The sequence below is a fragment of the Lepidochelys olivacea genome (assembly GCF_965140295.1).
Source record: "Lepidochelys olivacea isolate rLepOli2 genome assembly, chromosome: 1".
Classification (NCBI taxonomy): Eukaryota; Metazoa; Chordata; order Testudines; family Cheloniidae; genus Lepidochelys; species Lepidochelys olivacea.
Genome location: NC_140411.1, coordinates 62122203 through 62137084, shown reverse-complemented (window position 1 = coordinate 62137084; position 14882 = coordinate 62122203). Strand labels below are relative to the sequence as shown.

The following is a 14882-nucleotide window of genomic DNA, read 5'->3' as shown; positions in this document are numbered from 1 at the left end:
CAACACAGATTTCTCTCCCTGGCCACACTCAGAGACCATACAAAGCAGCCCACAAATATCAGCCAAACACTCCCTCCAACTCTTGGGGCAAATGGCTGCGAGCACAGCTGTAATACCACCTGGAGGCATTGCATGGGAAGTCTCACATATGTGGTTCAGTTCAGTTTACAGACCAAACAGGGACAGACTAGACAAACCCCTGTCACTACCCACCAGGATCAAGAACTCCTTAGAGTGGTGGAAAGACACAGGCAACGTTGGAAAAGCGACCCCCTTCTCACAACTTTCCCCCCACCCCTCCCGGACACATCGCTCAGAGAGTGGGGTTCACATTTAAATGACCTCACAACACAAGGCACGTGGTTACCCACAAAGATAGCCCTTTACATGAAGCTCCTTGAGCTAAAGGCGGTCAGGAATGCCTGTGCCCACTTCGTCCCACTGATGAAAGGGTCGCACACAAGAGTCTTAACAGGCAACATAGCCTGTATGTACTAAATAAATTGACCAGGGGGAGCCAGTTCACCTTCCCTCTGTGCAGAGGCAATGAGACTGTGGAACTGATGCGTCTTCCACGAAGTCACACTGTCAGCAGCTTACCTCCTAGGCACACAACTCTCGATAGCAGACAGTCTCAGTCGGGAATTCCCACAGAGCCACAAGTAGGAGCAAGACCCAGAAATACTTCACACTCTATTAGGGTGGTGGGAGACACTGACCATAGGTCTGTTTGTCACTTACCTGAACAAGAAATGCCCACGCTACTGCTCCAGAGCTGGAATAGGATAACATTTTCTGAGCGATGCTCTCCTCCTCCCTTGGGACTGGGACCTTCTCTCTGCCTTTCCTCCTTTTCCCCTACTGTCCTGCTGAAAATAAAAAAAAAGAGATGGAACACATCATACTGATCATCCTACTTGGCCAAGACAGACTTGGTATTCTTACCTGTCATAGCTTCCAGTGTGCTCATTGATCCCTCTCCCAGCCACTCTACCTCCTCTCAGAGAGCAGAGGATATTCCCCAGGCTGAGGTGTAGGGTTTCTTCGCTTTGAGGCATGGCTCCTTCTTGGTTCCAACACCTAGAAAGCTCCTGCTCCAAGGAGGTACAAGAGGTATTATTACACAGTAAAAAGTCCTCAACATGACATACTTACCAGCAAAAATGGTTCAGGTTTCGGAGTCGGTGTACTTCCCAACAAATATCCCTGACATCTTCCACATCTCTTAGCCTAGGCACTGGCCCTAAAAAGATCAGGACTATCTCTAAGCTCTCAGATAGCTGCACCTAGCAGCTAGAACAGCCTTCCACCAACCAGTAGAGGGATACTCAGTACTATCACACCCAACCACGAAAAGGTTCCTCAACAGTATAGTAAACCTCTTCCTGCAGCCGTGACTTCCTACTCGCACACAGAACCTAAACCGTAGCCTTCTACCTGGATAGGACAAAGGTTTCCCCCTCCTATGTCATCTTCAGCTCCACAATACAGTCATCTGTAACTGACCCAACTCCAAAGACCCAACCTGCTAATAAGGGTAGTGCATGGGAGTTACCTGCAGTGGAGCACCCATACGAACACCACTCAAAGAAGTTACTCATCTTGTGCAGTAATGATGGTTCTTCAAGATGTGTTCCCCGTGGGTGCTCCACAAACCACCCTCCTCCCCTGTACTCCAGGGTTCTTGTCTATGACTCTGCGGTAGAGAAGGAACTGAGGGGGGTTAGCCCACATCTGCTGTCTGATCGACACTACTACTGAAGTTCTCCAATCAGCAATGCAGGGAGGCAAGCACACCTGCAGTGGAGAACCCATAGTGACACACATCTCGAAGAACCCGCCTTACTGCACAAGGTGAGTAACTTATTTTACACTGAAATGTGGTGTGTTTTTCTCTCCACTCTCTTCTGCCACTGCCTCATCCACTGTTCGGAAGCCCACCTGTCAACTTAATCTCATACCCAAATAAATCCCTCCTTTCCTTTCTCCATCATATTAGATAATTCTACAGTTGTGTCAGTTTTGTGGGCCCACAACCTCATTGTCCTCCTACTCTCTTGCCTTCTGTGACGCAGCAGGGAGAGGGGAGTGTTGACCTGGGAATGTGCCAGGGGGGTTTCACTGGGGATGGGAGACCTGAGAGCCTGTAACCTGAGCCAGGAGTGGGAGGGGTAGGTAACACCTCTGCCCAGGAAACTGGACAAAGGCTGCAGGAGAGAGTCTGCTGGGGTGGGGGGGGTTGGTTTCAGTTTTGGGCTGAGTGGTGGAACACAGGGAACCCCAGGGCTGGGGTCTAAGCTCCCTGCCCCCCAGAAGGACTTGACTCAGGGGTCCTGGTTGTACCCACAAGCTCTGTTTTAGACTGTGTTCCTATTGTCCAATAAACCTTCTGTTTTACTGGCTGGCTGAGAGTCACAGTGAATCCCAGGAAGAGGGGTGCAGGGCCCGGACTCCCCCACACTCCGTGACAGCTGGTGGCAGAGGTGGGATGTACTGCACCCCGTGAATGGCGCTTCCTGCAGTAAGTGACTGGGGAACAGTAAAATTAAGGGGGATTGACGGGGACCAAGCGTGCTGAAGATTCAGAGAGAGACTGTTTCAGGGGGCGGTTAACTCCTGGGAGTGTGTGACCAGAGAGGACTTTTGCAGTAACAGGGTCCCCTGGGGGATTGCAGCGAGCGGTCCCAGGGGCAAAGCGGAGGTGCCCTCAAGAAGGACTGGCACCCTAGGGGTTCTTCCTGAAAACCATGGAAAGCTGCACAGGCCTGCGAGTGGCCAGCAGGGATATGTATGCTAAATGCCTTAAGAGCGACCTGGTGGAGCTGTGCAGGCAGAAGGGGCTGCACATTAGGAGGTCCACTAAGGCACAGCTGATTGCCCAGTTGGAGGAGAAGGATCGGTTGGATGACCCGATCCCTGTCCCTGAGGGAAGCCGCCCAGTGGACGCAGCGTGGGCCCTGGGGCCTGACCGGGCTGGGAGTGGTCAGACTGCTGCCAAGGACATCCCGAGACCCTTCCTACCTATGCCTAGGGGAGGGGTGGGGGAAGTCCAGCGAATACTGAGGGCACCCTGACCCTGGCAGCCAGCAGGAGATCCTCCCGGCAGAGCTCCCCATCACTGGAGTGGAGTTGGCTGGAATGGGAGAGGGAGCTGAAAATGAGGGAGCTAGAGGATCATGAAAAGCAGCGTCAGCATGAGGAGAAGCAACGTCAGCAGGAGGAGAAGGAGAAGCAGAGGCAGCATGAGCTGGAGCTGGCCAGGCTGAGGAGCAGTGGGGACCCGGCTGCGGTGAGTTGGGGGGACCCAAGACTGTAAGGAGCTTTGATAAGTGCTTCCTGGCCCAGCGTAAGGAGGGGGAAGACGTAGATAGCTTCCTGACAGCCTTTGAGAATGCCTGTGAGATGCACAGGGTTGACCCTGCAGACAGGCTCCAGTTTCTCACCCCCTTACTGGACCCCAAAGCTGTGGAGGTGTACAGCCGAATGAAAGGGGAGGAGGCGGGGACTACGAACTGTTCGAAAAGGCCCTGCTCCGTGAGTTTGGGCTGACCCCCGAGATGTACCGGAAAAGGTTCCGAAGTCACGTAAAACGCCTGAGGTTACATACGTACAACTGGTCAACTGAATGCAGGGATATGCCCGCAAGTGGACGGCTGGGGCCCAAGCTAAAGAGGACCTACTTGACCTAATTGTACTGGAGCAACTGTATGAACAGTGCCCTTCCGAGCTGAGGCTGGTGGACAAAAATCTAGAGAACCCACAGCATGCAGGGCAGCTGGCAGATGAGTTTGTGAACAGTTGGTCAGGGGGTAGCAGGGAGGAGACCCAAAAGAACAGGCCCCCCATGATGCAGAGAGTGAGTCACCATGGGACCTCCCAGCGGGGAAATATGGAGAACCCCTCCCAAAGGGAACACATGGCGTCAGGACCATCCGACCCGCTCGAGGGGACCAACATGACATGAGCTGCTATCACTGTGGCCAGAGAGGCCACGTACGGACCCAGTGCCCCAGGCTCAGGGACAGACTGAGCAGACCCAACCTACCCAGGGTTAACTGGGTAGGGACCCACCTGGACGAGGGGCAGACGGCCCAGGCAAGGGGGGCTGCCAGCTTGCCACCTGCTCAGGAGAGAAGAGTACCCCAGGCCAGCTCCTCCAGAGGGCTCGATGCTCTGGACTCAGGGTTCTCTGTTTACAGGGTGGGCGTGGGGCTGTCCCTGTGGAGCGAGTGCCTTGTTCCCCTGGAGGTGGATGGGAGAAAGGTCAATGGATACTGGGATACGGGTGCGGAGGTGACGCTGGCCCGGCCCGAGGTGGTGGCCCCAGATCAGGTGGTGCCCAACACCTACCTGACCCTGACGGGGGTGGGTGGGACCCCATTCAAGGTGCCCATGGCCAGGGTACACCTGAAATGGGGGGCCAAGGAGGGCCCCAAGGACATGGGGGTACACCACCATTTGCCCACTGAGGTTTTGATGAGGGAGGGGGACCTAGAGGACTGGCCAAGCAACCCCCAGACCGCCCTGGTTATGACCCATAGCCAGAGCCGGCGAGGGGCACTCTGCCCCGACCTTGGGGAGGGTACTACACCGGAGGCGCAGAACCCTACCCTGGTGGGGAGGGAGCACCGAGGGGCATGGCTCAGAGAGGCTGTGGCCTCAGACCCGGCCAATGAGAGGGAACCGATCCCCATCCCTTCCCTAGCCGCTGAGTTCCAGGCCGAGTTGCAGAAAGATCCCTCCTTGCAGAAGCTCAGGGACCTGACAGACCTCAGTGTGGTACAGACCATGAGGAGAGGTTGCCAGGAGAGGTTTTTGTGGGAGAAGGGGTTCCTGTACCGAGAATGGGCTCCCCCAGGAGAAGTGGAGTCCTGTGGGATCAGGAGGCAGCTGGTGGTCCCCCAGAAGTATCGCCGCAAGCTACTGTACCTGGCCCATGACATCCCCCTCTCTGGGCACCAGGGAATCTGGCACACCCGGCAGAGGTTGCTACAGAACTTTAACTGGCCTGGGGTCTTTACCACTGTCTGGCAGTATTGCCGATCCTGTGACCCCTGTCAGAGGGTGGGGAAGGCCTGGGACAAGGGGAAAGCAGCTTTGAAACCTTTGCGCATCATAGAGGAGCCTTTCCAGAAGGTGGCCATGGACATAGTGGGACCTATCCCCAAGACAACCCAGTCAGGGAAGAAATACATTCTGGTGGTGGTAGATTTTGCCCCCGCTACCCAGAGGCAGTGCCCTTAGCTTCCATTGAAGCAGACACCGTGGCAGATGCGCTCCTTACCATTTTCAGCCGAGTGGGGTTCCCCAAGGAAGTCTTGACAGACCAAGGATCCAATTTCATGTGAGCCCTGCTCCGGTGCTTGTGGGAGAAATGTGGGGTCCGGCACAACTGGGCCTCAGCTTATCAAACCCAGTCCAATGGGCTGGTGGAGGGGTTCAGTGGGATGCTAAAGATGATGCTGAAAACCTTTATGAACCAGCATCCGCAGGATTGGGACAGGTACTTATCTCACCTGCTGTTCGCGTACAGGGAGGTACACCAGGAGTCTACCTTTCGAACTGTTATATGGAAGGAGGGTAAGGGGCTCCCTGGACCTGATGAGAGACTAATGGGAGAGGAAGGCCACTCCCAATGGAGAGTCAGTGGTGGAGTATGTCCCGATCTTCCGAGAGAGACTTGCTGAACTCATGGGCCTGGCCAGGGAGAATCTGGCCAGAGCCCAGAAGAAGCAGAAGGTGTGGTATGACCACACAGCGCGGGCCCGTGCCTACGCCACCGGGGATCAGGTGATGGTTCTCATCCCCATGAGAGAGAACAAACTACAGGTCGCCTGGGAGGGCCCTTTCAAGGTTGTCAAGCAGCTAAATGAGGTAAACTATGTGGTGGAGATGTCTAACGGGGTGCACCACCGCTGGGTGTACCATGTGAATATGATGTAGCCATATTATGCCAGAGGGAATGTGGTGTTGGCCATGTGTGGACATTGGGAGGAGCAGGGAGATGACCCTTTAGTAGATCTGTTCCCTGGGACCAGAGCTGGTTCACCCCTGGAAACAATTCCCCTCTCAGATCAGCTAACCCCTGCCCAGCAAGCTGAGATCAGGGGGGTGCTGCATCCATACCAACAGCTGTTTTCCAACCAGCCTGGACGCACTAATCTGACTGTCCACCAGGTGCAGACTGGATCGCACCCGCCGATAAGATGCTCCCCCTTCCGAGTCACAGGGAAAACTGCTCAGGACCTGGAAAGAGCGGTCAGGGACATGCTGGCTTTGGGGGTGATCCAGCCATCTGCCAGCCCTTGGGCCTCGCCGGTGGTGCTGATCCCCAAAAAGGACGGGTCGATTCGGTTCTGTGTGGACTATCGGAAGCTCAGTGCCATCACTGTATCTGATGCCTACCCCATGCCCAGGCCTGATGAACTCCTAGACAAATTGGGAGGAGCTCGGTACCTTACCACCATATGCATCTTACAAAGGGCTACTGGCAAGTGCCGCTGGATGCAGATGCCTGGCTGAAATCGGCCTTTATCACCCCTCTGGGGCTCTGAGTTCCTGACCCTGCCTTTCGAAAAGCTGGACGTGCACAAGTCCATGGGGCCGGATGCGTTGCATCAGAGAGTGCTAAAGGAGTTGGCGGATGTGATGGCAGAGCCATTGGCCATTATCTTTGAAAACTCATGGCGATCGGGGAAGTCCCGGACGACTGGAAAAAGGCTAATGTAGTGCCCATCTTTAAAAGGGAAGGAGGAGGATCCTGGGAACTACAGGCTAGTCAGCCTCACCTCAGTCCCTGGAAAAATCATGGAGCAGGTCCTCAAGAAATCAATTCTGAAGCACTTAAGGGAGAGGAAAGTGATCAGGAACAGTCAGCATGGATTCACCAAGGGCAAGTCATGCTTGACCAATCTAATTGCCTTCTATGATGAGATAACTTGCTCTGTGGATGAAGGGAAAGCAGTGGACGTGTTGTTCCTTGACTTTAGCAAAGCTTTTGACACCGTCTCCCACAGTATTCTTGCCAGCAAGTTAAAGTAGTATGGGCTGGATGAATGGACTATAAGGTGGATAGAAAGCTGGCTAGATTGTCGGGCTCAACGGGTAGTGATCAATGGCTCCATGTCTAGTTGGCAGCCGGTATCAAGTGGAGTGCCCCAAGGGTCGGTCCTGGAGCCAGTTTTGTTCAATATCCTCATAAATGATCTGGAGGATGGTGTAGATTGCACCCTCAGCAAGTTTGCAGATGACACTAAACTGGGAGGAGTGGTAGATACGCTGGAGGGTAGCGATAGGATACAGAAGGACCTAGACAAATTGGAGGATTGGGCCAAAAGAAATCTGATGAGGTTCAACAAGGATAAGTGCAGAGTCCTGCACTTAAGACGGAAGAATCCAATGCACCGCTACAGACTAGGGACCGAATGGCTCGGCAGCAGTTCTGCAGAGAAGGATCTAGGGGTTACAGTGGACGAGAAGCTGGATATGAGTCAACAGTGTGCCCTTGTTGCCAAGAAGGCCAATGGCATTTTGGGATGTATAAGTAGGGGCATTGCCAGCAGATCAAGGGACGTGATCGTCCCCCTCTATTCGACATTGGTGAGGCCTCATCTGGAGTACTGTGTCCAGTTTTGGGCCCCACACTACAAGAAGGATGTGGAAAAATTGGAAAGAGTCCAGCGGAGGGCAACAAAAATGATTAAGGGACTGGAACACATGATTTATGAGGAGAGGCTGAGGGAACTGGGATTGTTTAGTCTGCGGAAGAGAAGAATGAGGGGGGATTTGATAGCTGCTTTCAACTACCTGAAAGGGGGTTCCAAAAAGGATGGCTCTAGACTGTTCTCAGTGGTAGCAGATGACAGAACAAGGAGTAATGGTCTCAAGTTGCAGTGGGGGAGATTTAGGTTGGATATTAGGAACATTTTCACTAGGAGGGTGGTGAAACACTGGAATGCGTTACCTAGGGAGGTGGTGGAATCTCCTTCCTTAGAAGTTTTTAAGGTCAGGCTTGACAAAGCCCTGGCTGGGATGATTTAAATGGGGATCAGTCCTGCTTTGAGCAGGGGGTTGGACTAGATGACCTCCTGAGGTCCCTTCCAACCCTGATATTCTATGATTCGGCCTCAAGGGAGCGCCGGCCACCTTCTAGCGCCTGGTAGATCAGCTATTAAGGGGGATGGAGAGTTTTGCCGTGGCGTATATTGATGACATCTATGTCTTTAGCCAGACCTGGGAAGACCATGTGTCTTAGGTTAGATAAGTGCTGGACCGACTCCAGGAGGCTGGGCTGACCATAAAAGCTGAGAAATGCAAGGTGGGGATAGCTGAAGCTATTGGGTGGGGAGCAGCCACCTAAAGTCGGAACCAGCTATGGCGGAGGTGATCAGAGACTGGCCTGCTCCCCACACCAAAAAGCAGGTCCAAGCCTTTATTGGGTTGGCAGGATACTATCGAAGGTTTCGCAAAAAGAAAAGGAGTACTTGTGGCACCTTAGAGACTAACCAATTTATTTGAGCATGAGCTTTCGTGAGCTACAGCTCACTTCATCGGATGCATGCCGTGGAAACTGCAGCAGACTTTATTTATACACAGAGAATATGAAAAAATACATTCTCTGTGTATAAATAAAGTCTGCTGCAGTTTCCACGGCATGCATCCGATGAAGTGAGCTGTAGCTCACGAAAGCTCATGCTCAAATAAATTGGTTAGTCTCTAAGGTGCCACAAGTACTCCTTTTCTTTTTGCGAATACAGACTAACACGGCTGTTACTCTGAAACCTATCAAAGGTTTGTGCCCCACTTTAGTGCCATAGCTACCCCCATCACCGAGCTATGCAAGAAGGGAAAGCCAGACAAGGTGGTCTGGACCAAGCAGTGCCAGGAGGCTTTCCGGGCACTGAAGGAGGCTCTAGTCAGTGGCCCAGTTCTGGCAAACCCAGACTTTGACAAGCCCTTTATGGTGTTCACCGACGCCTCAGACATGGGACTGGGGGCGGTGTTAATGCAGGAGGATGAAAAGTGGGAGAGACAACCCATCGTGTTCCTGAGCAAGAAGTTGCTACCCCAGGAGCAACACTACGTGGCCATCAAGAAGGAATGCCTGGCCATGGTGTGGGCCCTCAAGAAACTAGAGCCATATCTCTTTGGGCGACACTTCACCCTGTACACAGACCACTCTCCCCTGACCTGGCTGCACTAGATGAAAGGAGCCTACGCCAAACTCCTGAGGTGGAGCCTGCTCCTGCAGGATTATGACATGGACGTGGTCCTTGCGAAGGGAAGTGCCAACATGATAGTGGATGCGTTGTCCCGGAGAAGGGGCCCTGAACTCCCCAGGTCACTGGTCAGAGTGACCCTGCTCAGTTCAGTCTCGAAGGGGGGGGAAGAGATGTGACGCAGCATGGAGTGGGGAGTGTTGACCTGGGAATGTGGCAGGGGAGTTTCACTGGGAGTGGGAGACCTGAGAGCCTGTAACCTGAGCAGGAAGGGGAGGGGTAGGTAACACCTCTGCCCGGGAAACTGGACAAAGGCTGCAGGAGAGAGCCTGCTGGGGTGGGGTTTGGTTTCAGTTTTGGGCTGAGTAGTGGAACGCAGGGAACCCCAGGACTGGGGTCTAAGCTCCCTGCCCCCCAGAAGGACTTGACTGAGGGGTCCTGATTGTACCCACAAGCTCTGTTTTAGACTGTGTTCCTATTGTCCAATAAACCTTCTGTTTTACTGGCTGGCTGAGAGTCGCAGTGAATCCCAGGAAGAGGGGTGCAGGTCCTGGACTCCCCCACACTCCGTGACACCTTCTTCCACATTCACGGGGTGTCTAAAGCCTGCCACATCTTCCTTTACAAAATATCCAGATTGGGTCCGTGGTTTTCCTTATCGACTGGAGGTGGGGACACTTTTGTCTATTGGGATGGTTCTCGGGGTACCTAGGACTGTTGGTCATGTTGTTGCCCCTGTCTCTAGTAGGAGGTAGCCTTGCCCACAGTGGTTGTGTTACTTCCCTACCAACACCAGATTGTTCTCCACTCAAGCTCGCTCCTCTGGACTATGCCAACCCTGCTGTTGCCTTGTAGGTTACCAATAGATACCATCACTCTCCTCTGCCACTTGAATGCATCTGTCCCACTTAACAGGCCCCACCTTTACATCAGCGTCAAACTCCTTATTCTCATTTTCAAGGCTTTGCACAACTCTGCTACTTCCTACAGCTCATCACTTGTCACTCGCCTGTCTCTTTCACAGAACCTGTGTCCTTTCATTTCCACCTAACTTACTGTATATATTCGTTCAGAAGCCAAATATTTTTTGGTAAAAAAGTGACGCATCAAAGAGCGGGGGTCGGCTTATAAACGGGTCTACACCATAATTTGATGATTTTAAACTCTATGAAATCATTGAATATCTAATACATTTTCATTTTGTTTACCTGGAGCATCTGCAGGCATGGTAGTTCTTTTCTCTTAAAAGAACTTTTGCGCCATCTCCCATTCAGCACTCTACACCTAGAATGTCTCCCTTTATTCTGTACTCCATCCAGCCTTCTTCAGATCTGACTTTTTTTCCAACAATCCTTCAAATAATATAAATTCCATTTTAAACAATGCTGAAAGGGAATTTAAAAAAAAACCCAAACCTTAAGTAGGAACTAGCATAGCATATGCTGTACCAGTGAAGCAATCCCATAACTGTATTCTGTGTATTCCTTCCTTCTTTCCACCCCCACCTTTTCCTGTTATTCTCCTCCCAACATCCAGTCTTGCTATAATCAGCTTAAATTCTAAGCTCTTTTCTTGCTATGTAAAATGCTAGGCACACCTATGGCAATACATTAAGAATGCTGATGGCGGCAATGGAGGATATATTGGTGCCCATGATATCAGAGTTGTACGTGTACATTTCACTTGTATCTGATAATCATTTATCACTAAGAGCTTCAGGAGAGTGAGCAGAGTATCAAAAGATGATATCTTGATGTTGAATATTCTACACATCTTTAAAAAAAGTGCATTATTAATGTCTCTCAGGCAAGAGTTCTACTGACCACCACTGATGACACTTTCAGAAGTGTAGAGATTAGAAATAATCTGGTTCCTATTAAAGGCAATGGGAGTAAGAGCTGGGACTGCACAGCTTTTAAATGCTTGGATGTATAAGTAATGTTTATTTATAATACACTTCTTCTTTCTGAATATTGAAAGAAATTATTGGTGACAGGCATGTTTGAGAAGAGTTGGGTTTATATGAACCATTAGGGAGACAATAGCATACAATTTATGTAGTTAAAAATATTTCTGTAGTGACCTATTATGGTTGATATCTTATTTTATTTTTGGAAGGCAACAGATAGCAGTGAGGAAGATGCTGTCATAGGTCCAATGCCTGCAAAAGGACCAGTAGAATCCAATGTAACTAGAGACTTTGAACGCAGAGCTCAGCGAATGAAAGAAAAACTTACTTCTTCAGATGACGTAAGTTAATACTTTTGACTGTGCGTGTTTTCTTGTCCTAAAAAAGTTTGTGTGAATTTTAGCAAGCCCATCTATATGTATTGAAGATGCTAAATGACTGTAGCGCTTAAGAAAATGTTATCTAGAAGAATTCATAGTGGAAAGTTAAAAATAAATAAATTGTAATTTTTTTTCTTAAAGGATGGGTCCAAGCAAGTTTCAAGGGAGTCTTGGATGACTGAGCTTCCACCAGAATTGAAAGGCTTTGGATTGGGCCCAAGAACTTTCAAGAGAAGAACAGATGAGAAATCAGGAGATAAGTCAATTTGGACAGATACTCCAGCTGACAGAGAGAGGAAAGCCCAAGTGAGCATTTATTTATTCATTCGTATAAACTTATCAACAGTCTATATGTTATAGGTCTTCTCAAAGTTCCCCTCTGCCATGCAGGGAAAACCTAATAAAAGTGCTCTCATTATGTTCCCAAACACAGAAATTTTAGACCTAAAGTAGTTATTTTCCTTACATTAAACAACATTCTATCTCTGTCTGCTACAGCCTGGGAAGTCTGTTGTTCTGTATCAATTTAACGAACAGTGTGGCCAGGCTGTTTCTTATCAAGCAGAACAAAAATGCCTGAGGGGCAGAGGCACCAAAGCTCTATCTTGACCTGCTCCTCTAATATTTAAGCAAGAAAAATATAGATTTCTTTGTCATTTACTTCAGGTATGCTGCCTGCTCATAATTGCAGTCTGCTTTCTTTCATCAGGAAATGCAAGAGGCAAAGAAGTCAACAAGTAAAGCTGATGAAGAAATTGTATTATCAGCGAGAGACAAGAGACTGGCTGAGCAGCTATCTTCATACAATGTAAGTATAAGCACAAAATGCTTTTTCTTCTAGGTTTCCTTGACTTCTTTACTATCTTTTGGTTTTTCATTCCTAGCACTGTTGGTTTCCATGGTGATATCACTATATTCTTCTCTTCTGGGGCCCCAACCTGCAGCCATTTAAGCCATTAGAGAATTTACCCTTGACTTCAACAAGAGCAAGATTGGGCCCTTCTGCTGCTGAAAAAGTGTCTGTGTGTAGGTTTTTATATGCATTTTCTTAGATGAGTTTCAGTTTGTGTTTTATTTAAATGATTCCCATGGTAGAACTTCCATTGCTGGGAACAGACAGTTTCAAGTCAAACAGTAAAAGACTGCACTGAATTATAGGCATCCCTGGAAGAAAATAGCATTACAGGTTTAATTGAAAGGTTAAAATACAGAACCATCCAAAGGAGGCTCGATGTGCCAAAGAGATCAATACCATAATTGTCTGCCTTTCAGGTAATATTTTTACTTGGAAATAGTCCTTGCTTTCTGCAAAAGCAGTTGTGGTTTTCATGGACAAATATTGGTAATTAAAAATCTGCCTCATATCAGCTCCACAATCACTTCCCTCCCCCACCCACTGCTGTCTCACAGCATGGGCTATTGTCTGTCCAACAGCTGCCCCTTCCTTTTCTCCCTTGTTTACAGCCATCAGCTGGAAGACAGTCAAATCTCCTGAGAGAAAACAATTAACTGAGAGTACAGCAACCTTGGTTTATATTAGAAGAACTGAGTTTATGGGGCACTCTTAATAATTGATTTGCAGTTCATTAGGTGCTGTATCTTTTCAGATTTATAGGGCTTACAGATCCAGAGCTATTAGTGTACGGTCTTGAATTTTCTCTGTATTTCCTGCTCCTGGTTCCGTTGTGAACATTACATAAATGCAGTTCTTTTAAATTGTATTCTGTCATCTCCCCTACCAACGAGAAACCCGTTACTGTGCAAGGTTAGCTGATGCCTCCGAGACTGTTTTGAAAAATGTTCTGCATAGAACTGAGCCTTAGGAAAGGGAAGAAAAGTCATTTGAAAATGACCTCTGTCCATTGATTTCCTACCAGGCCGCTTCCATGGAAAGTGCTTTATATCTTAGTTTTAGCATCTGCAGTGATAACTTGGCACTATCAGTCCTCTGGTGTAACACTATTAAAGTCAGTGGAATTACACCAGGAATGAGTCTGGCCTGTGATTTAATGATTTTCAACAGCAACAGTTTGATATCACAGAAGATGGTGACTACAGGTGGGGAATAAGCAGAAGAAAAAATAGAATTTAACAAAGAGCTTGTCTTCATGTAGATGTCATTAAAAATACAGACAAAGATACAAGCAGATTTGCTTTTAGACCAGTTCGTGTCAGGCCTTTGCACAGGTTTGCAGTGGGATGGGAGTTCCAAGGAACTGGCTAGCCATAGCAGGACGTACACACTTTACTCTCAGAGGATGGTGCAGCATCCCCTACTTGGGACTGATGCTGCTCCTGTTTAAAATCAATGGGAGTTTTACTATTGACTTGTATGAGAGCAGCATCAGGTTCTGAAAAACAACATGAGCCACTGATTCAGCAAAGCACCTAAGCCTGTGCTTAACTTCAAGCAGGAGAGTAGTCCTATTGACTTCAGTGGCCTAATCAAATGCTTAAATTTAAACACATGCTTAAGTATTTTCTTGAATTAAGACCACGCTTTAGTACTTTTTTTTTTTCCTGTAACTGCATAGTCACTTGTCTCCAGTGACAGCTTGAGGTAAGAACCCCATTTTAAAACTGTGTATAAAAGTGTATTTTTCTAATTTGAGTTGCTCTGCACTTGTCTATATTGAATTTCATTTACTTTCATGTTGCCCAGTAACTTAACTTGTTTTTCTGGAATTCCTCATAACCATCCTGACTCTAACACCACTTACGTCATTTTTGTTTTTGCTGTGTTTCACCATCATTCTGCAATATTCACCCTCCTTCTTCCCCTATTTCCAGGACTCAAAAAGATCAGAATCTCTCATGGATATGCATCAGAAAAAATTAAAGAGCAAAGCAGCTGAAGATAAGAAGCCTCAAGAGAGAAGGCCATTTGACAGAGACCAGGACCTCCAAGTCAATCGATTTGACGAAGTTCAAAAGAAAGCCCTGATAAAGAAATCCAGAGAGTTAAACACCAGGTTTTCACATAGCAAAGGAAATATGTTTTTATAATGCAAATATAAAATTTTATTTCAGGATAAATCTATTGAACTTGAACAACTTCCCAAAAAAAGTACCTTTTTCTGTAAATAATACTCATGTGCAAAATAAATTGTTATGCTTAAAAAGGAATGTTGATATGTGAATTTTTTTTTTCTTACACGTATATATTCTATTTAGGAAATGTACAGAACAACAAAGTTATACAATCTAGTGTATAAAAATCAGAAAAGATATTCAGTTCAAAATTGTTGCAAGATAAGTTGGTTAACCACATTTTTAAATAATTTCAAAAAGGATAAATTTAAAAGTGGTTATTGTGATCCTTTGGGATTCACCCAGGACAGTAAAGCATTCAATCACCACCTGCCCTGCAACTCT

At 48.4% G+C, this 14882-nt stretch overlaps 1 protein-coding gene across 5 annotated transcripts in view; it reads left to right on the top strand.

Annotated features, from left to right (window-relative positions):
- GPALPP1 (GPALPP motifs containing 1) overlaps window positions 1-14633 on the top strand; it is a 37879-nt gene extending 23246 nt beyond the window's left edge. For all 5 annotated transcript variants that reach the window (XM_084617740.1, XM_084617739.1, XM_084617738.1 and 2 more), the window contains 4 exons: window positions 11337-11468; window positions 11649-11813; window positions 12217-12315; window positions 14298-14633. In XM_084617740.1, the coding sequence (XP_084473866.1) occupies window positions 11337-11468; window positions 11649-11813; window positions 12217-12315; window positions 14298-14513 (612 nt within the window). In that variant the 3' untranslated portion in view covers window positions 14514-14633. The remainder of the gene's footprint in view (window positions 1-11336; window positions 11469-11648; window positions 11814-12216; window positions 12316-14297) is intronic.
- The last annotated feature ends 249 nt before the right edge of the window (window positions 14634-14882 follow it).